This window comes from Strigops habroptila, chromosome 1 (assembly GCF_004027225.2).
Source record: "Strigops habroptila isolate Jane chromosome 1, bStrHab1.2.pri, whole genome shotgun sequence".
Lineage (NCBI taxonomy): Eukaryota > Metazoa > Chordata > Aves > Psittaciformes > Psittacidae > Strigops > Strigops habroptila.
In genome coordinates, this window is record NC_044277.2 from 152,790,327 (window position 1) to 152,814,878 (window position 24,552).

Genomic DNA, 24,552 nt, shown 5'->3' on the forward strand with positions numbered 1-24,552 from the left:
CACACATCCTTAAACCAGCATTTTTGAGCCTGTGTCTCTGAGCAGTGTTTTTCAGATCCTTTACAGGTAGCAAAAATCGCTCTGGAGCACAGCTCCAAGTATAGAACTGAGGTCCACATGGGCAAGGAGAACTCCTGAAAAAAACCCTCTTCTTTCCTCCATGTATAGTATCTACATACTGTACTTAATTGTTCTGGAAGGGGACACTGTGTGTTCATCGTCCATAGGTGCTCAGAGTGCGATTTTCAAAGTGCCTAGTGATACAAACTGTATCCCCTCTGCAATTGCAAAGCAGCAGAAACACTCTCCCATCTTGCCAGTAGCTCCAGTACCAATTTCAGTGTAGGATATGGTGATGTGTTTTTTCCTATGTTACACAGAACCACCTGGGACCCTGAAAATTTATCAACAAAGAAGAGATGCCCTCATTTCATCTGCATCTCGGTCACTGTAACACTCTCAAGACAGAGAAATCTTTTTTAACTTTCCTTTTGTGAAGCCATAATACATTTTCAGTAGAGGGATGGATTCCTGTACAAAGAATTTGGGTCTTTCCTTACAGAACATTCAGGGACTTAATAGACTTCAGACCACAAACACTCCTGCTTCTAAAGCAGGGAAAAACTAGCTACAGTATGCCTCTATATAGTCAATATAGTACAAAATTATTATTCCTTTGCAGTGTATATGTGTCTTTAAAATTATAAGCAGGCACCAGACTTCTGTTTCCTAAGTCACGCAGGAAGGTCTTTGAATGGCATTCCTAAGGCTTGGGCCGCTGTTCACTCCCACAATAGAAATAGTAACACTAGCAGAACATCTTGTGATAATCCTATCTACCAAAATTCACCCTAAATCATACATTTTTGAACTAAGATGGAGTCAGTCATTCTGTTTGCTTTTCCTGAGTAATAAGTCATTTCTGAAAGGATTAAACTATGATGAATGGACCTTAGATGCCCTATCTATATCCAAAGGCACCATCCTCTCATTTCAACAGACACACGCAGCCTAAACGTGATTCCACTTATCCACCTACAGCTTTCCACATAGGAGATCCACATTTACTCTTCTATTATTTTAAAAGGAGCTGTCATTATTTCAGATCTTTGCATACAAATGCTTTCCCTGACTAGACATCTGTGTGACTAAAATGAAAGCATTTCCTTTCAGCCGGTTTTTGCTAGCAGCTTTTTTCCCCCCTTTCACCTTCAAAGTAATTTCTCTTACCCTGCACTGAGACCTGCACTGTGCAGCTAAATTACTGCTCCATCACAGCTCTGCTGATACCAGTAGGGCTGTGTGGAGATTATAAAAGTTTGCCTGGCCAACTGCAGCACTTTTGTGGGCTGTGAGACCAAAATGCAATGTGGTCGGGGCTTGGATGCTAGAGACCATTTGGGTTTTGAAAGAAATAGCAAAAAGAACAATGAAATTCTAATCTTAGTAACTTACCTGGTTAGCATAGTGAAATGTGAATTAGGGAAACAGATTCAGATAACTTCTTTTTCTTATAGCTAGGTGGTTGAGTACTTTGGTGACAACCTACATTTGTAGGTCTTTGAGCAAAAGGGATTTTAATCTGGGACCTTCTTCACCTGAGGATATTACTGTTATTTAGGGCATCACATCTTTTGCTTTATACAGTGTCATCATTTGCAGGGAGGGTGGAGGGAAAATGCTCTGTTAGCTTCTTGGCATGTGTAGAGAAGTAGGTCTAAAGAAAGCACACGGCTCAACATCAGTCCTGGGAAGCAGAATGGGACGTAACTGTCATAGAGATAACTGGATTAAGTTTTGTGATTGCATTCTTGCACACTGGTATTCATTTTAGGGGATTATTCATGACATCTATTTTAGGAGCCTCACTGTAGGTATGTAAAATATGAAGTCAATCTCCCTGTGCTCCATTTATAGCCAATAGAGGAAAACACTCTGAGCTGCCTTTAAGTTTCCTGTACAGAAGGATTCTATTCCTAATTTTAGATCTCCAATTTGACTATATAAATCCCGCCAGTGTTCATATGTCACCAGAAATGTTAGAATTACCATTAGTTTTTTGACAACTAAGAACTCAATCTTCCACTGTTTCTATCAGACCTCAGTAGTCTCTGACTCAAATCTGTCTGCAAATGCAGAGGTCTTTCTCAGTGTATTGTTTTTTTGTTTTCAAGGGCAGCAAGGCAGATCAACATGGTACCTGATGGGAAAACACACGTTTCGCTCTTTGTGCTCGATGCTGTTTCTAAACACCCATTTGGAATTTGTCCAAACTTTTCTGGGCTCTGCCCAAAAGAAAATTTATCCAAGTGGGGTCTGGAAAAAAAAAGTGTAGCTTAAGTGACAAATGTGATTCCAAACTTGAGCAGTAACACTACAGCTGCATGATTAACCTTAAAGGAGAACCTTTGCAGGGCAGACGACTGCCGTGCCCTGCTGCATTAGCAGGAAAACCAACCTGAAATTAATGAGGGATGCAATGGGGATATGGATGCATTTTAGCAGCTTATTCTGTTTCTGCACACATTTAATACACACACACAGAGAATCAAGCTTTGTCAGTGTTAAACTGAGGTGACTAAACTCCATAGCCCAAACTTTGAAATCCAAAAGAAACTTGCACATAAATTATGTATTCTTCCACTCCAGTTAAGTTAAGCAGACAGTAGCAAGAATGAGAGAAGGGTGAAGACTTGCTTCCCAAGAACATGAACAGTCAAAATAGGATGGAAATTAAATCTGGACAAACCTCCAGACATTTCACTTCCAAGTCAGACGTTCTGCTTCTTCTCAAGGAACAGGGATAATAGCACTGAAAAGCAGAGGTGGCTGGTTGATGACACTGATTTCTTAGACTGAGAGGTTACTTACAATGAACAGAAGCAATTCTTGCAAGATGTTTGTACTTTCATTATAAACTAGAGAAAGAGAATGATAGACAAAATATTATCTGACATGACGGAAGCCTGCAGACTAGAAGCAGGGAATAAAGGGTTTCAGCAACAAAAAAAAAAAAAAAACAAGGAAATACTTTGCTTTGAAGCTGTAGAAACCTGAAGAAACATGACATAAGAAAAACCAACCCCAAACTACTTTTTGTGTGTGTGTGTGTGAGTATTTTTATGAAGTCATTTATGAACTGAATGAATAATGCTAACAACAAAAATCAGATTCCATCCACTGGACAGCTTTTTATCTACTGTGGTTTAGTATAACCTTAACTGTGGGGGTGAGCAGCACACCTTTGCATTTTAAGACAGTGTTGTTTCTATGAACGGACATTTTCTGGTCCTGAATGAAAGAGCTGATTTCTATCCATTTCATTTGCAGCTCATATAGGCATGGAAAAAATCAGGAACTGTGAGAGGGATGGAGAGCTGCCTTAGAGAATGGCTTTCCAGAGGTAGGGATTGTATAAACACCAGTTTTCTAATGTGTTATGGGGTTGCTGGAGTTACTGCTATGTTAACTATTAAGTCCAGAAAAATCATTTTAAGGTAAATATGGTAATTTCATGCTGCTGCTTAGAAATTGTCTCTCCAGTGATGCCTGATAAGCCAACTGAAATACACAAAATGACATTTGTGACTCAGTCTTCTTTGTGTTAACAAATACACAAAATTATTTTAAAATCAAGGAGATGTTCACTCTTATTTTAAAAAGCTTTACTCAAATAACTGCAAAAGCCATGGACATGTGCTCATGGAAGTCTGAGCAGATGCCCTCTAAAAGGGCTGGAAAGTGGCTTCTGTCAGCCCTAGCATGGAATCTGGTGTCACACTTCAGAAGCCAGCTTTTGTACATAACCCTGGAAAAATAAGGCTCTTTTCAGTGTTTATTCATCTCTCTAAAAGGATACCATGTCACCTCTTCTATTTTTCATTTACAGAAGCAATTTAAAGTTGGGTTCCTGGATTTCCCTGACTGAAGCACGAGGCACACAGCAAGCCTGACGCATTTTTAAATGCTGAGCTTGTTAGATGGTACATCCCATTTGGAGAAGCCTCACAGTACTGGCTGCATGGAACCCATGAAAACTGTACTACAGCATTGATCCATTCATAAAATGCATGCATTTCCTATCTCTGATCATCTTCTCTGATGAGTTTTTACAGCATTGTGATGCTCAAACTCCCTCTGAAAACATCAAATAGGTTTCTTTATGACAAAGAGTTATTAGAGGCAAATCTCATTGCTCTAAGTCAGAAACTCTCATGAAATTTTTAATGCACAAAAGACAACACAGTGATAAATCTACCCCACCTGAAACTGTGCTTTGCAAAGGTATTTAATCTAATATTAATAAGTGTCAACCTCATCAGCTGCACATCAACCTAGTTTCTCTGAAGGGTCTTCTCATAATATTATGCTGCAGAAATTTATACATCTCTCAAACACTGAAGTTTCTTACACAAACAAATCAATAGTGAGTCATGTACCTTTTGCAACCTGGCTGTAAGTAATGACTCTCTTTAAGTCTCCCTGCATGAATACGCTGGCACTTACAGCTTGGCAAGTTAACTGGAACACCACAAACATGGTTTTCATCAAGTACCTCCCAGATGCTCAAATTTGCCTTCCATGCAGTAAGTAAACCAACTGCATTTGTTCACATTACCATTCGCACCCCTCTGGTGTTTCTCAAAAGCAGCTATTGTCTCTTCTACAGCAGAAACTTGTTCAAACAGAAGTTTTGATTTGTGTGGGCATGTAGGCATCTTGAATAACAGGGATCTGGTTGTAGAGTGGGTGAAACAGAGGTTCAATATTGGCCATCTGATGGATGGCTGATGGAAAATCAGCTTAAAAGTGTTTTCAGTGTCTGAGGCGGGGAATGTGAGCGTATGCTGCCTCACATTTTCTATCAGCAATGGCATTAAAAACACATATTGCCACTCTGAAACTATCTTACTGTAAGCACATAACATCTCCAAAGCATGTAGCATGGAGCAGCTAGTTCGCTTAAAATTAGACTTGAGCTCATTAGATACTGTTTTCTTTCGGGTACAGTAGAAGCATAACTCCACTACTGAAAATAACTTTAAATGCTTTTTCTGGGAGGAACACTCACTCTCCTATCTAGACCAAAGCTATCAAATTATCAAACATCGTTCATTTAGAGCTGGGAAGTGGAGGGATGGGGAAGGGGGAGCTGGAGAGGAGGAAAAGAAGGCAGTACAGTTTACTCACTATGAAAAGGGAATTGTATATTCCATTTAATACACCAAAATTGAAAAAATAATTTCCCTTTTGGGGAAATCATATGCACAAATAAATTGTTATTTGGGATAAAGATCTTTGAGGACAACTGAAAAAAATCTATAATATGCTGACAATTTGATGCTCACTAGATTAGTCACTGTCGTCTGAAGGAAGGTCTTAGATAGTCCAACATATTCTGCATCCTTTATAACTGCAATTTACAGAAAGACTTCTTAGGCTACGAAACCTGGACCCTGTAGACAGCATAAAGTTAATTGTAGTTTACAGCAGAAACAGGCAAGACAAAAGGTGAAGAGAATATTATAGCCAAACTTTGCAGCCATTCAAAATCTACACACAAGGAAAAGAACACACTGAGCCCAGGGCAGCTGCCATGATGGAAAGAGTCCCCAGCACTCTATGAGGGTTGGCAATACTCATATCAGCTGCTAAACACTACAGCAAGCACCACTGCTCTCCTTTACCAGGGAAAGCTGCAGGACCCCTGCACAGGGTCTGGTTTCTGAGAGAAAACACATCCTCAGATGGACTCCCAATGCTTTAGGTAAAGGAGTCTCATGTCTGAATGAGACATGAGACATGAAAAAAACTCACATGTCTGAACATTACATTCATGGACATTGCTGAGCAAGGGATGAACCTCAGGACAGGGGAGGGAATACAGCAGTTCAGTGGATCCAGAAACTAAAGCAATATGCATTTCCCTCAGTGAACATCAAGGGTGCCTTTAAAATAGCTCCATAATTGTATTTTACTGAGTGAAGCACTCATAGCACATGGGCACAGAGAGCTCTCTTTCCCTCTGTGGCCTTCACAAGCTCTCCAGGAGCCCAGATTTTTTGGAATAGACTCACATTAAATGCGTGAACCAGAAGCCCTGTTGCAGGACTGGGCATCTCTGGAGCCTCTGTGGTCAGGAGGAAGACTCACTTGGTACAGAGAGATACTTTCAGCGATCATCTGCAAAGGATTCAGCATACTTCAAATGCTTCCAGCCATTCCTTCCTGCAGGAGATGAGAGACAACTCCAGGAAGAATATATGTGCTACCTGTCACTCATCAAGCTTCCCACGTTCAGAAACCTGTCTTCTTTGCACTGGAGGGAGAGTCAGAGTCAAATGGAACCAGTGACTGACAGCAGAGACAAGCTGTCAGCTGGAAAGCCACAGCACTAGCTCCTGCAAGACCACATTTCAACGTATTGCAATGCATTAGAAGTACTAAAGCACTTCAACTTGCGTAGTTTAAAAGTTATGAGCACAAAGGACATTTGCCTTTTAATAATGTTTTTATGAGCTGCCCGAGTGGTCTGCAAGCAGTTCAATATCCACTGCTGCATACCATTACTGCTTTGTTTTCTGGAAGACTGCTTGGGAAACACAAGAAAGAAAATGACTGTGATCAAAGTGAAATTACAATACACAATCGCATTTCTGTGAACGCGCTACACAGCTAATACAAATAGACTGGAAACAAAATTGATTCAACAAGATTCATCAGAAAAACAAAGCAGTGCTTCCAAAACCATGCCCCTTACAGGTATGCTTTTAAATAACTCTGTGCTTCACTTACATGGTTTATAACATCAATGTAAATTTAAAAGGGTCTGGAAAAGGGAATGTTTTTGAGTTTCTTTGTTGGACCTCAGTGTGCAGATAATACCACAAAGGATTTTGCTCTTTCAGGACTGATTTGATCATCCTTAAAAGTCACAAGCAAATGGGCTAGCTACTCCTGCAAGATAGCATTATGCATAATAATAACTCTATTTCCAAATCCTTAAACACCCACTCATTAGTATATCAAATACCTTTTCAAATAAGTGCTTTGGCAGGTTAGCATTGTTTTCAGCAAACAATGTTTCCGCCATGCATTTTTTATGCTTTGCAGAAAATGTACTTGGAGAGATAGTGATATTATAAATTCATCAGATTTCTGGATTTATACAGCCTGTGGCTTATGTTATCTATTTCTACTAAGAGGTTGCTAAATATATTCACATCCTTTCTTGGTCGACCATTCATTGCTCCAGAAGTAGAGAAAGACAGTTTGATCCTCATGAAGCTTTTCTCACAGAGTTACATTTTTTGTGTGAATTGTAAATAAATATGAAAGTTCATATTCATTCACTATTTTGGAAGAGATTCCAGTTTCAGAAGAACTTTGCTAGGATACTGAGAGGATGCGGAAAAGGCACAAGTAAATTGATTTTAGCTTTCAAATGAGAGTTGTTGTTTATACTCTACATTCATCAATCTCACTGAATTACCTGCAGGGAAAATCCACATTTCTGGTTATTCATCTTAAAGATCCTCAGATCTTTTTGGTCAGAAAAAGAACCTAGGCACTTTGAAAAATAACTGATTTCTTTTATGACTTTAGCATGCCAAAAAATCACACATCATCCAAAGACTCTTGACGCTGGTGGGAAACTTTGACTCCATTTTAGCAAGGCTCTGTGCAGGTCTCAGAGGCTCTGTGTGCCCTCATATCGGTCTCACGTTGAACTCATTGGGACCCCAGGGAAGGAGTCTGCATATCCAGCGCTGTCAGAGAGGTCTGATTTGGCCACACCAGCAAACATCTGATGTACCATGGGCATGCCTTGCTATGGCCCACAGACGCAATGTTGTGGGTCACCCAACACAACCTTTATTTATACTAATAATGTTCTTTGGGAAAGCAGAGCAGCAGCATCCTTAAGTCTAGCTGGAAAAACATTAGTCCTGTTTAATGTGTCTTTTCACAAATTACTTTTTGCAAAGCAACCCATTTTTTGGACAAGGTAGAGTGCAAGAACAGTTGGTTTTATATTCCTAGCACACACAGTGCAGTACAGGGAAACGTGAAGGGCAAAGAGGTGAGCCAGGGGTTTTCTTTGGGGCCCAGAGCAAAAGCAGACATTAGGATGGCTGATATTTTGATAACTTTTCCTGTGTCCCAGTTGTAACCCTGAATATGCTTTGTAGATACACTCAGCAGCCAAAGGGCTGAACTACCTGTTTTTTACATTGGCAGCAGTCGGCTTTTGCTGTGTCAATTTATGCTGGTTTATAGGAAGACTTAATTCTTGTTTTGACAGCTACAGAATTGTTCTGTGGTCCTGAAGGACTGATTATGGTTTTCTTACCTTCAGCTTGTTTCAGACATTCAAATCCTAATGGCAGTTGTGCTATGTTTGGTTTTGGTTTTAATAAAAGGTGCTTGGCAGCAAAGCTGTATAATCCTTTGGGTCCAACATTTCAGCATTAAGGAGGGAACTGGATTTCTTTCTGAATTGCTTAGAAAACATGTTGCCTCTAAATTATATGGATTCCTGTTTGATTCCCTGCTGAAGTGCAAGCAAGCAGGATTGTCTGGCAGAAGGTATTCTTATTTTGCAGTTACAGAGTTTGGCTTCTGTTGGTAAACAAAGGTAGGTGTGCAGAGTTTTCTATCTGTCTTCCTCATATACTGGCAGTGACATTGAGAGACAAGCTTGCATGAGCACGGTGCTGCCAGCAGTATGGCCATAATGGCTATGCTTTACTTGGAATCATCATCTAGGATCTTATTAATCCTGTTAAAAGACATGAGTTTTAAACTTTTGACATCAGATGTACAAATACAACATTAGCACCTTTTAGTCCATCATCTGCACTGCCAGGCATTTCTAATTGCAATTGACTGAAAATTACACTAGAAATAGCCTTTGCAGGCTTTAAAAAAGCACTGAAAGAAAAACTTACATTAAGAAGGTAGAGTTATTAATCTATTCCTTTTCTTGCATACTAAAGCAATGATATTTATTTTTTATTCTGATCTAGACTGTCTTGTGCCAACAAAACAACACAGAACACTTTTCCCATCTTTCCAAAGGGCTGTAGGACAAAACACCCAGCATTTTCATGCAGTGCTTCCTCACCTGTCAATCTCTAGACTCATACTCATGTGCTTTACAGGTTTTCTGTGGAGAGTCACTTCATTTAACTCTATTCCCTAGCTGGTTACCAAATGCTTCAAAGGTTTAGCAGATTTATGGAATTTAGGTCAAAGATATCACATATGGCACTACAGAAACTTAGTTGTTCTAATAAGACAAAATGCTTAGAAGCTTATTTGGCAAAGTTCAGCCCAATTATAGGACTGAATCCAGACCATGTGTAATGAAACCTGAGCATGTTCTGGCATTGCAGTATATTTAATGGAAAGCAGCTCAGTATACATTTGCATATACATATGCAACCTTTTCCAAATGATGATGATTTTACAAGGCAATTCTCTATCAGATCTTACCAGTATGCTTTTATTCATGCTATCAGCAAACACCAGAGGAGACCAAAGCAGGTACAAAACCAGGAATGAATATTGTTCTACTGTTCTGTAGTTGCAGCTCAATTTTTTGCCCAACCTTAGGCTTGCAGCATGCAATGTCCCTGCTTGAGCACCACTGGAATTTGACTTTTTGCCAAGGGGGAGGAAGGAAGACTTACCATTCCTACTTAGACTGAACTATCTATATCAACAATACCTGAGCCTGCTAAGGCAGGATTGTAGGAAGTGCAGATATTTGTGACTAAAATGACCAGATTGCCTGAACTACACCAATAGAACATATTCCCAGGATAGTCCCCATGTTTCAGATGAGAATAATCATGCAGCTCCTGTTGTGACCAAATATGAACATGCAGTCCTTAAAATGTAAAGAGTGACAAAAAAGGATCAATAAGGGGAATTCAGACAAAACTAACAAAAGAAACTATGTACAAGATGTTGGGGAAGGACAGAATTAAAAATGACTTTTTTGGTACTTGGTATCTTAGAAGGTATGTGTCTTCTGGGAAAAGCTAAAAGTACAAGAACCACTGGAAATAAATGAGAGGGCAATGGACTACAAGTGTGATTTTTACGTCCTCTGAGAGGTATGTCCTAGTTTTCCAGTGCATAGGTGAGACAAGCTGATCCATAGGAGCTTATCTTCTGCATTACACTAACTGAGGCCAGCCTCCCCATGCAGGTTTCTCACACCACCACACGCTACTTTTATTCCTTCTACCTTGTTCCCCAAAGGAGAGATAAATTAATGAGTAACATTTGAAATATACTTTGCTAACAGTTAAATCTAGTGATAGAAACACTTCTTCATGGTTAATTGACTTGCAGATTCAGGCATGCATAAGTTTGTAAGTTCATATACCTAGAGAAGCTTGATTCAAACCTACAGCCACCGGACTCAATAAAACAGGAACCTTAACTATGGTTTTTTCAGGTTTGCTGTTACCTGCTATGTAAATCGCTGCTGAAACTCTTTGTCCACACCTTTGTGGAAGGAGCCAGTTTTCTGAATGGACTGAAGGCCACTGTCCGATGTGGATGAACCTGGTATGACAAACCAAAGTCCTCCTCCTTGCTCATCCTCCATTGCATTTGATGTGCTGCTGCTATTCCAGTTGTCTGCCCTGTTTTGGTGGGTGCTGTGCTCCCTGTTGCAGCACTGCTGGTTCAGTCTAGCTCCCTTGCGCCTCCAGCTGTATCCCCACAGCAAGGGTGGGATGAGAAGGAAGGTAGGAAGAGATTCATTAATCAAACCAAATTAAACAAAACCTTAACGCCCTTCACAGTGGCAAGACATGTTGAGTTTTTAATTCCTGGGGACCTGCTAGAGAATCTGTTGTAAGCGCTCTTTCTTAAGACGTAACATCATGCAGTACATACTGTTCTTAGCCAGTCACCTTTTAACCTGGTGAGCTCTGCAGTGAGGCTGCAGCCTCACTACAATCCACCTTTTATATTGTCCAGCCTAAGAGTCCTGCCTCATCTCAGGAGGGGGGAACCTCAGAGAAGGAATGTAAGAAAGGCAATAAATACATTAAAATGCTCACCTTGGTGCAACAAAAATTCCTGTCACTTCCTGCGAGCCAGAAAGGGAAAAAAAGCATCACTTCTGCCACTGAAAAATACCCGCACAGCTTTAGGCAGGGAAGCTGAACAGCTTTCCTCTTTGACAATTTTCAAGTGGGTTTTGTTTCATCTATTACATTTCGTGTTCTGCTCCAGGCTGCCAGGCCTGAAGCAGAAAACACACAGTAGCAGTGCAGTTGCACATCACTAGTACGTGCGGCAAACCCGCTGCCTCCTGCGTGCTCCAGCACAGCCACTGTTGCACAACAAAGTGCTTGTAGGTGCACTGCATGATGCCCCACAAAAGCTTAGTGCACCCCAAGTGTTTGCTCGCGCTTCTTCCCCCCGTTTGCCATGGATTCTCTGGCAGAGAGCTGGGATCCTTGCACCATCCAGGCACAACCACATCTGTTCCGCATCTGTACTCATTACTTCTAGATGTGTAAAATTCAGAGTAGGCAGGTTCACGGCAGCCCCTGGGGGTACCAGCCATCCCCTCTTTTGGCCCCCTATCCAATATTGTGCCCAGCTGCTCTGCAATGCTGGAGCAAGGGTGCTGCAAATAACCACAACTCGGACAAATGCAACTGGAGGGATTGTGAAGAGGATGAGTAGCCTATCAGATGGTGAAAGTGTGAGGGTGGCTCCTGCCCTAGGACCTTAGTACCGATGCATGCCCCACATGCAGCCCCTTGCTGCATGGAGAGGCACTTGCACAAGGTTCCTGTGGGCTGAATGTAATAATTTTAAAAAGCATCTTCTAGATACCTTGCAAGTATCTTGTCCTTCAGGTGCTCAGAGCAGGTACATAACCTATTTCACTATCAGCTGCTGAATGAGAGCAGGGGGCTGGGTACATTTTCTAGCTAACAAGGTCACAAAATTACATCTAGTGCAGTGAATACTTGCAAAGCCATTTGTGGTATTTGCAGAGGAAAGCACAGACTAAGGGAAGAATGGGAGCAAGGATGTAATGAAAGGAGCTGCAGGGATGTCTGCAGGAGGCAGGGCAGCTTCTCCTGCTCTCTGTCCCCTGTGCCTGTCCTTGAGCCAACCTGCCACTTCAGCAGCCCCAATTTAATCTTAATTGCTTTTATTCTCAGGTCTGTAATAAAATCAGCTGGGGAGTTTACTAACTTGCAAGGCGAGTTTATGGCACTGGCTCTTATTAGCTGACAACACATCAAACGTGATACAGAGCAGCAGTGGTTGCCTCATCACTTCCAAAATCACAGACCTTACTGCTATAAGAGGGCAATGATGTCATTTTTGGTTTTAAGGGTCTATCACTCCATTGCAAGCAGGTGTTAGTAAACTGCTGCTTTTGAGGATGTGCATTTTGGGGAGTGGTAGTGAAGGAAATGCACATAGTGAGGTCCAAAAATGAGCCACATGAAATGCTCAGCGCTGACGAGGAGCTCACGCTCCCTGTCTTACAACACATTGCTGCTGCTGGTGTGCCTTGTGCAGCTCGGTGCCGTCAACAAAGCAGAACAAAACATCCCTCATTAAAACAGAATCGTTCTGTAAGTGACAAGAAAAGAGGAACGAAACTTCAGTGAGAGGCACAGCTCCACCAAGAAGTCATGGATCGGCTCTTCCGGCTTAATAAGACTGTTCTCAGCAGGGGAAATAAATGATCAAACAGCAGCTGAGATGATGTGTGGAGCTTTTTAACCCACCACTGCTTACCACCGATCTGCTTTCCACTTCTGACAGGACAGACTTTCAGCATCTTCAGGGTAAGTGTCTCTAAGGGAAGAGTGGTGTCAGAACTAATAATCAAACAATAGAGATACTTTCTTGCTGACTTGCTAGCACAGATTTTTGTCTTAACCTCCTTAGTTGTAACGAAAGAAATATCCTGAAGACTGCACAAGGTACATCCCTTTGGCAATGCCATCAAGACAGTAAATTCCTATGAACAGATTAACTGAGACAGTTGTAACCTGTCTCTATTCCCATGCCAGATCTCTAATTACTTACATTCATTTTCTATAATAGACTTCTATCGCTGTGGAAAGGGTTTTTTTTGCCATGAAGATTTGTTTCACTCACAGCAACAGCAAGCCTGCATTCAGATTTGCCCCCTCCAAGGACAGTTTTTCTTGGCCATATGAGGCAGCATCCACCACCCAAGTTGTAACCACCTCCTGAACCAAGCGGTTCCTGTGCTCAGCGCCCAGAGGCAATGCCTGCACTCAGTCATGCCCATAAAAACACAAATGGATTTTGCTAAGCACAATGGAGTCTTGGGTAAAATTGGTCTTTAGGGCTCAGGATTTTCACAGGTTGATTCAGTACCTGCCACATTTTCCAGGCACAGATGCTGTAGCACTATATTCAGCACGTTTAAGTCTCCCAAACTCCCTCTACTTTTCCTTATTATCGAAATCTCATGGAATTTTTCTTTTAAATTAGTTTCTTGAAACTCCACCTCAAGAGCGAACTGCTGCCATCCCCATCACACTAGTGCCACGGCTTCTCTTCAACAAAGAGTTGTTTTGTCTGCATCGTTTTGTGAATACGCATTTGGCTTATGTTAAAAGTCACAAACTGTCACTTGCTGCTGGTTTTATTTTCTGTGAAAAGAGAATATATGTCATTAATTGATTTTCTGCCTATTTTTGTGAGGAATTAAATGAGCCTATAACCACACAGTTGCCTAGCAATGCAGACACGGAACCACAGCACACACACCACTTCTTGGTAAAAAAAAGGAGTATGAAAAAGCAGTGGCAATGACACACAGTTAGGAGCGAAGGCTGTTTAGCAGTGTTTTCAGGACCAAGCTTGGTGCTAGTTGGCCAATTCATCAATGGAACATTCATCACTGAAAGAACACAAGTATCTAATATGCAAGCAATGAGCTTAGGAAGGAACAGTGATGTTACCAGCAGTAATGAGGACACTGAGGTTTAGAGCAACGTATCGGCTATGCTGGTTTCCTATACCTGATATTTACCTCTTAGGACATCAGCGATGTAATCCAGGGATAGGCATAGTGGTGTAGGCTTGCCAAAAGCAACCAGGGAACATGTGAGCTGCTGAGATCATCTCGCTGAAATCAGTTGACTTCTAAACACTAACCTCTATTACAGCAATTTAAATTACATGAGGAATGAGGATTTCAAGATGTGATTGTGGCTGTAATTGCATCTGAGATGATACATGGGTAAGGAGGATTCATCTACCAGTGACTAACACTCTGCTGGTATTTCATGATCTATGTATCAGATTTATATCAGAGCACAATTTGTTTGTCATAATTTGTAGGTTTGCTTCATTTTTGCTGCCTGATCACCTGCACAAGGCCCATTATTCACTTGGTGGCCCTATGTAAAGTAGACTGTGTCTGCATGATGAATGCTCTAAAGGTGTGCAGTTGGGTCAGATTGAGAGAGTCTAGTCCTTTGAAGAGATGGGATAAGAAACACCCTCTGGAGCAGGCAGTAGGAGAGCAAAGGAGTGAGAAAAGTTGGTCTGGTACTTGGTAGGATCACAAAGACAAGAGAGATTTCTGAAACCTGCAGAGGGCATGAAAACATTGTGTGGGAGAATGTTTCTATAATTAAAGGGTATTGAGGAATCCAGCTAATTTGGCAGGCACGCACAGCTGGCTTTGGCACACAGATGTGTGTGGTGCTCAGGGGCACATGCTTAGAGGAGGGGATGCTGAACCCTTCACAGAGATCCAGAGGCTCAGCACAGATTGCTCTTAAAAGGTACCGCTGGGGGAGCAGAGCAGAGGCTGCCAGCACAAAGAAGCTGTGAAGTTTAAACCTTGCCTAAAAGCCTCTGCAGTCACCTGAAAAGCCTCACTCAAAGGGTCTCAAGGGAAAGATGGTTTTGAGTTGTCTTTAAATCTCCTGAAGTACTTTAGGCTATAGCTATATCGGTAGGTAATGCCATGCAGTGGGAACAGACCTATAGATGACACAGATGGACCTAATATCCACACCATGCATCAGGGGGTGGGTGTCTGCTTTAGCTGAGTAATACCCCTAGGGTCCCTCAGCCTGAGCACTGGCTGGCAGCTACATGGTGTGGGGTACATGAGGTGCACCCCTGGAGACCACCTTTGGGTTGAGCATCAGCTGAAGTGAAGGCTCATTCCGCTGTGGCTTCTCTCTACATCACATAAGCCAGTGAAGTGGGGGCCATCCACAGGCTAAAAAACACATCCCTGATGCAAACTAATGTTGCCAGATGCAACATGGGCGTACACTGGAAATGTGGTTTTGGGCCTACCCAAATTGCTTACACCCAGCAAGTACTCCTGTCACCACCAAGACACTGGCCCACCTCTCACCTCACCTGCAAGATGCACCTCCAAAGCACTGTGCTAATGCATTGGCAAGGGATAACAAAATGGTGAAGATAAGAGGGAAATGAAGAAATAGAGGACGTGTCTTCCCTTCTTCCCCTTTTCCTCCAGAAAACACTGAGATGAGTAAGAGGGAGAGCAGCCCCCCACACCTTCCTCTGCTGGGGAAGCTGAACCCCTATTTACTACATGCTTGGCAGATGCTCAGACCATCAAAAGCTGGAGGATACCCTGAGATGAAGCTCTATTGATGTGTATTACTTTGAACCAATGAATATTTCATTACTGGAGAGAGAGAGGATATAAATCAATAATTCAGGAGTAAGGAAACGGAAGGGATGGGTTTGAACCACTGCTGGAGGATGCATTTCACTTTTTGAAACAAACTCTGTGCTTTATTCAAAGACCACCTTAATTCTATACAGCTACAGTTTTTTCAATACAATCTTAGAGCCACTATACTCATCAGAGGAACAATCACCACATCACTCTAATCAATGACTAAGGTTTAACACAAGATTTCAAACCACAAACTTCCTTCTGGGGGTCATCTCTGATCCAGCCTCCCTCTGGAGGCATGGGGATAGGGAAGAGAAGGAGAACAGGGTTGGGAAACACCAGGAGAGGAAAGAACAATTAAGAGTTCATTGAAGATAAAGTCGTAAGGAGGGAAGCAATGTATTTATGTGCAACAGCAGTGATATTTTGCTCTGATTTTATTTTGAACTAAGCCTTGAAGAAAACAAGGAGACAAAGGATTGAAGAACAAGAAGAGCTAAAAGATTACTGATACAGAAAAAATAATCCTAATTTTCCATTGAAGCAAACCAGGTTGCTGCTTTTAAAACATCAAGCTGAGATCTCAGTTTGAAGTTAGAAATATCTGGAATTTCTGCAATTTCAAAGGGCTTAGAAGAAACCCATTTTGCCAAACCCATCCCTGTTTGCTTGGAAATACTGGTTCAAACTATTTACTGCTCACAAAGAGATATGTTTTGAAATTATTGAAATACCTTGTTTCCCAAAGCTTACACTTCAAACCAAAATCTCCTGGTAATGGGGATTAGAATGCCTTTATTGCACTAGACTTTAGGGATAGTTTCTCAATGTGTAAAATATTGATATCAAAGTGAAACATTTTATCTCAGCACTCTGCTCTTTTAAAATATGGGTTGAAGCTGTTTTTCTGTGTGACTTGTTTTTGTCCTGACAAATGGCACAAAATGTTTTCCCAACCTGCTCTCACCCTTTGTGGTAATCTGTGCAAGAGCAGCAACGTGCTGTGTTACTTGAAGTGGCAGGACACTGGTTTGATGCAGATTTTCTTCCATGGACAGCACTTAAAACATTTACCCTGTCCTACAGAGAGAGAACTTCTTTATTATCTTGGTTTTAAAGACAAAATATCACCCATATGTACCACCAGCTTTTGCAATTCCTTTGTAAAACTTGCATTGCTGCGGGTGCTCATTTGTTCCATAAGAAGCAGAACAAAGGCTGGAACATCTCCTTAGATATTCTCACAAAAAAAAAAGATGGCCTGAGGTGTATTTATTTTGGTGAATGTAAAAGTACATGAAGAAGTAGGTTAACTTTAAGCTGACAAGGCAGGGTTAGTTATTAAGTAATTAAGTTTGCAAATAAAATCCTGACAAAGTAGCATTTGGATATCCCCCCAGGGGTTCTTACAGGAGACATATTTCTTTTTACAGTGAAAGAAAAGACAAAGAAACAAAGAAAGACATTAAATCGTTTAATATTTGGCACAGCTGAGATCAAGATGATGCACTTAGACACTAACCTACAGCTTCTCTAAGGCTATATTGTACCCATACCTCATGGAAAACCTGGGGGCCTTTAGCAGGCAGCAGGATCAAGCAGTACCCTCCACATCCCTCATGGACAAGCCTGAAATGTTTAGGTTATGTGGGATTAACACCCATAGATGTTGGGGTTTTCTTTATGCAGCTCTACTTCCAAAAAGCAAATTGTTCTTTGAAGAGGAATCGATCTCTGTTCATTTTAGGCATCTTTGGTATAAATGTGGGTATAGACCAGGACCTGCATCCAGCCTAGGGCTGAAGTGGCCATCTCAGCTGGTCACCTCACATCCATTTATAAGCAACAGAGACAAAAAGGCACTTTAAGGGTGCAACACATCCAACCAGCCAGCTGAACCGCAGCCCAGAGGGCAACGGCAAGTCCTGCTCACGAGTAACCCACTGTGGGCTCCGAAGCTTAGAGGAATCTTGCCCTGTCTGTCTGAATGGATTGGCATTAAATTAAGAGAAGAAAATAAACAAATAAAAGTCTAAGTGTTTTCTGAGGCTTCCTCAGGTGCATCCAGGGCTAACCAGTCGTGGTGTGGCTGCCCTCAAGACTGGGTGAGCTGGTACATCCTGAGGGTCATACATGTCTCCGTGGCTCCCCTGCAGTCATGTGTTTGTTTCTTTTAATGCTCCTGCAGTTAATTTTCTTTGCAGATTCGTTCACGGGACTCATAAACATAATGACTGACATCATTTGGCGCTACACTGGAGATTTCATGGCTCCTGATATCGTTTGCAGAGTTGTTCGCTACTTCCAGGTACAGAAACCTCATGCTCCCATGTATGCCCAAGTTTGTGCAGCTTTGTGTAGACAGTTCGTTAGCATCAGAAGTGCTAAATGCTGAAAGTGTTCATTTAAAGCCAAAACAATTTAATTAAAGCGTATTAGATCTTTGTGGACGAGATGAAGGTGAAGGCTTTTATGCTTTTCTTTCCTTTTATTTTCAGTAAAAGTTTTCAAATATACCCGGTTCAGTATTCTTGGTGACATTATTTTCTGCAATAAATGCGTCTCAGCTGCTGTCTCATATACCTTCTGCCCCAGGTGGTCCTTCTATATGCCTCGACTTACGTCCTCGTGTCGCTAAGCATAGATCGGTACCATGCCATAGTTTACCCAATGAAGTTCTTGCAAGGAGGTAGGAGAATTTCTGTACCTTGCTATTGCTATACATATTATTGGGTAGCTTTTTTGTTTCAAAATTCGTAACCTTTTTGCCATGAATTATTCATTCCTGCTGTAGCAGCATTTGGACTCAGGGACAGTCTTCCAAATGGCAAAGTAGCTGTGGTTTCAAGATTTATTAAGCCCTTCGCAGTTTTTATAAGCATTGTGTTAGCAGAGAATGAAATGTCATTTTAAAAAGTATAGAGGTTTTCATTATCTTCCAGCATTTTTAGAAGGTTATTATGGGCAAAGCCTATCCCTCTTACTAGACCGACTCTAAGAGCTGCAACAGCTATATTGTCTATTTATTCACATTTAAAAATAACTTGGATCGAGAGTGTAGTACTGAGAATTCATGCAATAGTTTGATAAGAGAACTTCAAAAGCTATAGCATATAAGTCTGGATATCTATTGTTTATTGGAATGTTTTCTATTTGTTATTTTTACAGCACTCAAATATATGCTGGCAGCTTAGCACTACAATTTAAAGAACATGATTTCTTTCCCACAGAGCTGAAGTGAGACATTAAGTATGTTGCACTGAGTGAATAAACAGAAATAACAGGTGGGGAGGAAGGGCAATGCTTATGAGAACCATGAGGTCTGGAAGAACCACTTTGATCAGATGCAAATATCATTCTTGTTTTGGAGTAATGATGGCTTTTTCCAGCCTGCTCTATTCAGGGGATCAGATTAATGGCCCTTTCTGGCCTTAAAAACCTATGAATCCATCACAGCCGAGGCAGTGGTGCAGCTTTGGTAGATGTTAAGGCCTGAAAACTTCAAATACTTGTGAGAAATTTAGCCTCATATTCCCCAGGGTACAGGCTGACTTTTTCAGAATGGAGAGATGGATATCAAGTTTTTCTCAGCGGGCTTTGGGAGGTATGGAGCACTCTGCAGCTCCTGCTGGTGCTGCACCAGGCTGGGGAGGGCGAGCTGTGAGACAGACCCACTGACATCTCTTCTTCATACATGGTACAGGAAAAACAGCTGCTGCCTGGGCTTAGTAAAGAATTTGGTGGTTAATCTGTGCAAAGCTCTTCGAAGTTGGACATAAAACTCGCACCAACCACCTCAAATCTTTATAAAAACCTTTTTTAACTCAGTCCCATTCTCTATACCTATAGCATAAAGATGTTTCCTTTCCTTTTCCCATTTCCTATACCTATGCCATAAAGATGTTTCCTTTCTTTTTCCTATTTCCTATACCTATGCCATAAAGATGTTTCCTTTCTTTTTCCTATTTCCTATACCTATACCATAAAGATGTTTCCTTTCTTTTTCCTATTTCCTATACCTATGCCATAAAGATGTTTCCTTTCTTTTTCCTATTTCCTATACCTATACCATAAAGATGTTTCCTTTCTTTTTGCCATTTCCTATACCTATACCATAAAGGTGTTTCTTTTCTTTTTCCCATTTCCTGTACCTATACCATAAAGATTTTCTGGAAGACTGGAAACAGCAGACGTTGCACCCAGTCGAGGGGCAGCAGAGCAGCAGGTCACGAGCAGAGACAACACTGACAAAGCCCACCCGCCTCTGGCAAGGGCTGGCTACACACTGATGGGACAAACAAACACCATGTTCAAAGAGAAAAAGGAAGCAGCTGTAAATCCAAATGTATCTAGAGAGGTATGATGGGACAAACACACACCATGTTCAAAGCAAAAAAGGAAGCAGCTGTAAATCCAAAAGTATCTAGAGAGGTATATTTACCATAGCAACTTCCTGGAACATACATAAATATTCGCCTTTTGCACCCAGCTATTCCTAACAGAAGTGTCAGGGGCTTTTGGAGTGCCTTCTTAGCTATTCTGCACATGGAGAACAAAGACAATTACAAGACTTCGTCATTGGTGATGACACAGAGAAACTTTAACGACAGTTCTGAGTCAACCTGTAGCTAATTTCGTTCCAAACTGTAACACTCATCCCCCAAAATGCTTCCACCAAGAAACAAAAGAGTTGTTTCTCCTTTCCCATTATTATTTCGATGTAGCCTTGAAATATCATTTTCAAGGCTAAGAAAAGAAAACCTCAAACCAAACCAAACAAGTTTTTGCTTTGAAAATGTCAAACAATATAGTTTGGGGTTGGTTGGTTGTTTTTTGGATTGTGGTTTAGTTACTAGCCTCAAGTCCTGCCAAAAAAGCACATGCAATGAGCTGTGCTTTGCATGGCTTCTAAGAAAACAAACTTCAACAGTTCAGTATAAATATGTATTTACTTTGTGAATATAAAAATGACCACAGAAAGAGCAGATGTGGAAGAATTCTACATTCTATTCCTAATGCTTCTGCTGTATGAAGCACCTCATTCAGTAACCAAAGGGGTCATTAAAAAGCAAATAAATAAAGATCAAAAAGAAAAAGCCTGAGAAGTTACAGCAGAAGGGATGTTATGAATATTTCATCATGTTGAAAAGGTACATGCAAACAGCACACGAACTAAGCAGCAACAGAAGTGCTTAAGTAAAAGACAAAACCCAAACAGATATGAGCTGTCCCTTGTCTGGCTTTGGGCTGCAGCTGACACTGAATTCCACCAGATCGATTAGCTTCTGGATGAGAAACTTTCCATTTAAAGAGCAGCATTGTATTTAAAGGAAAATACTGAAACTGGCTGAATAGAATATCGTATTTCAAAAGCTGTTATTTATGTGATTCCATTTATAATTGACACAGCTCTAGTTATATTATTTGCTGGCATTTAGAGCATATTAGAGCATTTATGAAAAACAACGTAAAAAACCCCTGCTTGCAAGGCAGGCAGTTGAGATTAGTCCAATAAAACAAAAAGCTGCTTACCTAGGTGCTATCAGTGCCCTGTTGTCCTGGGTTCAGCACTGACACCACTCTTGCCCAACCCAAATTGCCCGCTTCTCTCCAAATTAAGGGCATCACTATACAGCACAAAAAAGAAATTATATTATCCAACTATGATCTTTTCCCCTTAGAAATACACAAGTGGGCCTCACCGAGGCTTGTATGTATGTAGTTTAAGTAGCTACCTCACAATCGAGAAGTCCTTTCTGCCAGGAAGTATTTTGTGACACAGTCTTAATATTCCTTTTGCTAAGTTTTTGTTCTGCTTTGGGAAACTTTACAGCTCTCCTCTGCCTATGCAATATTTATAGACTTAATCTAACCATCTCACTTATGTAGATGTCATCAGAGTTCCCTTAAGCCCTAGATTAGCAAGATTGTATTTTGCTGAACGTGGGTAGCATTTAAAAATGAGCAGGATAAGTGAATATTTGCAACTGATGTTTTATAAAGCATAAAATTACTTTCTGAATGTTTCGCCCACATGCTTTCGTATTGCTCTTTGAGCTTCAAGGAGGAAAGACATTCGCCTTGATATGCATAATTTAAAGTGATTTTCTATTTCACGCACAACATCGGGTATTTTGAAAGGACAATAAAGTACTTCAACACCAAATCTTCCCAGATCAAAAAACCTGTCCCCATCTGTTTCTCTTACAACCTGAGTCATGAGGAATAACTGCTGCTGGGATCACTGGTACTCTACAAATCAGCCCTTTTCCCCCCACACTTCTTGGCTACAGCTATCTGGATTTTAGCCAGAAGATGTAGATTTGTGAAAATGAAAGCCTTTGGGCTGCCAACTTATTGATGTGTACAAAACCCCCTTGGTACCACATTTAGTGGCATCATTTAGTTTCCCGCTAATTTTCCCCATGTGGCAGCGGAGAAGGCTAGAAATCAAGGGGGAACAGTAGCCCAAACTTGCCAAGTGTTTTGGGATCCTTCATCTCCTGTTCTTCACTGTGAGGACCAGCAGTACCTCCTTATCAATGTCTGCTGTGGCAGATAAAACAGAGCTGAGCACTTGAGCACCAGCATCTGCCCTGCCTCAGGGTTAGCAGTCCACCCTTAACAAGGCTTGGACATCAACAGGAGCTAGGTTTGGTCGCTGCCATGATGCTGAGAACTGCAGGAGATTCCCATGCTTGCTAGAACCAGGTTTCTTTGGAGTAGTAAAGTTGCAGTTGGAGTTAAGGTTGTGCAGTTTTGTTCCCATCCTGAACTGAAGCATGTTCTCTTTCCTGATAGGTTCTTACTTCAAGGTGCATCAAAAGGTTTAATTTCCATTCTAAGGAGGACATTTCTCCCATCAGTACACCCAGCATGCTCCAACCTAGTTTATGCTTTAAGTAACCCTTCCTCTGTTATCTGTAGCATAAAGATTCCTTGTTTTCTCTCTCTCTGTCCTACTGACCTCCACTTTGCTGTGCCATGGTAAGAGTATGTAGTAGGACAAGCCTGCAGTCCTTTGCATTCATGATGTTGTCTTGCTGGCATAGAAGAATCATTTACACCTCCTGTTTCTGACTTGCTGTCCCTGACCAGTGCCTTCCCATAGCGTTTTCAGATTCAATGGGCCCTGAGCATCTTCAAATAAAACATGTAAAATATAAGCCCATAACAACATGACTGTTTATCATATGAAGGAGATGAAATCCCCATTCCCCTTTGCAGTCTTTTCAGCATCAGCACCAAATTCCCTTTCTTCACTCAGTTTCCTCCTCCCTGCCTTTCTATCAGTACTGCTACATGATGCCGGCTGTGCCCCCATTAACACTATCTGTTTGACTCTGTTGCACAGAAAGACAGGCGAAAGTTCTTATTGGAGTGGCCTGGAGCCTCTCTTTCCTGTTTTCCATACCAACTCTGATTATTTTTGGGAAACGGCAGCTTTCCAATGGAGAAGTGCAGTGCTGGGCTCTCTGGCCTGATGACTCCTACTGGATACCCTACATGACAGTGGTGGCTTTCCTGGTGTACTTCATTCCACTGATCATTATCAGGTAAGCCTGAACCACAGTCAGCAAGCGTGTGGTGAAAGCTGTCAAGTGTGCAATCAGCTTGATGCTTTAATTTCTACTCATTCATTACGATTTCATTTCCACACCTGCCTTATAGCTGTTTTGGTTTTTATCAGATAATGCGTGGGTCACTGTACTTGCTCTGCGTGTTCTCCATGCAGCGTTAATAGCCAGAAACATTATCTCTGAAAGAAAGGACTGAATCTGTAAGTGTGTCCACTTATCTCCGAGCTTCAGGCATGAAGCATATCTTTATAAATCCAGGATGAATGTCTAGCTATTATGACAAAACATAATTTTAATAAAGGAACAGGAAACCACACTCGACACTAATTAAACTAAAATAAACTGTAAGTGCTCTCAAGCTTCCTAGTACTAGGAAAGTGTTTCTGCACCAGGATGGGAAAGAAGTCTCCAAGCGTCTGAAGCTGCCAACCACTCCTATAATACAGGCAAATAAAATCCTTCCTGTTATGGAATGGGAAACCTGAGTTGCAAATATTGGAGACTGGTTTGCCCAAAATCACAATGATGATCTGCAGCAGAATCAGTTTTAAACTGAGGTCAGCCAATATCCCAGACTGTGCTTAGTGATCAGTGATTTTTATTGTCTCCCTCTGGGGTGCTGCCATTAGCTGCTGTTGAACAAAAATTATCTAGCCATGGGGAGCTACCAATACAAAAGGAACAGTCAAAAACAGATGTGGAAGGGGACTGAGGCTTCTTAACTGGCTTAAAAGGCTGCCAGTGGCAGTAACTTGTTCTCCTAGCCCTTTCCTTTCTTTCCATTTTATTCTCTTTCAGTAGCAAGGTTACAATAGGATTGCTTGGTGTTCATTTCTTCTTAGCGGCAAAGACTTGCTGAGACTCCTTTTCCCCATAATATGGTGAAGTGCTGTTAAGGCTGTGAGAATGGAGCTGTGTTTGCATATCCCTTGGATATCTTTCTTGTTCCATCTGCTTTTCCAGCAGGTGATGAGCCATGAGTCTCTTATCTGAGTTAGCACACCAAATAAGAGTGGGTGGGGGCTTATTTTTTCTAGGACAAGGCTACATAAGCTAAATAGTAAAGGTCATGTTGCGGTTTTAGCTCCTATCCAGTTGAGTTGTGCTTTGAAGTTTCTTACTGTTTAATCACAGATATTAGGTTCTGCAGCTTCTAATGAAGCATGTGGTTCTTGAACTCAATCTAGCTGACAGGTTGGACAGGGCTTGGAGCAACCTGCTCTAGTGAAAGGTGTCCCTGCTTGTGGCAGGGGGTTGGAACTG

At 41.4% G+C, this 24,552-nt stretch overlaps 1 protein-coding gene across 1 annotated transcript in view; it reads left to right on the forward strand.

The window, feature by feature from the left end:
• NPSR1 (neuropeptide S receptor 1) overlaps positions 1-24,552 on the forward strand; it is a 52,060-nt gene that overhangs the window by 17,940 nt on the left and 9,568 nt on the right. The window contains exons 3-5 of the mRNA XM_030490217.1: positions 17,914-18,017; positions 18,305-18,398; positions 23,064-23,265. Of these exons, the coding sequence (XP_030346077.1) occupies positions 17,914-18,017; positions 18,305-18,398; positions 23,064-23,265 (400 nt within the window). The remainder of the gene's footprint in view (positions 1-17,913; positions 18,018-18,304; positions 18,399-23,063; positions 23,266-24,552) is intronic.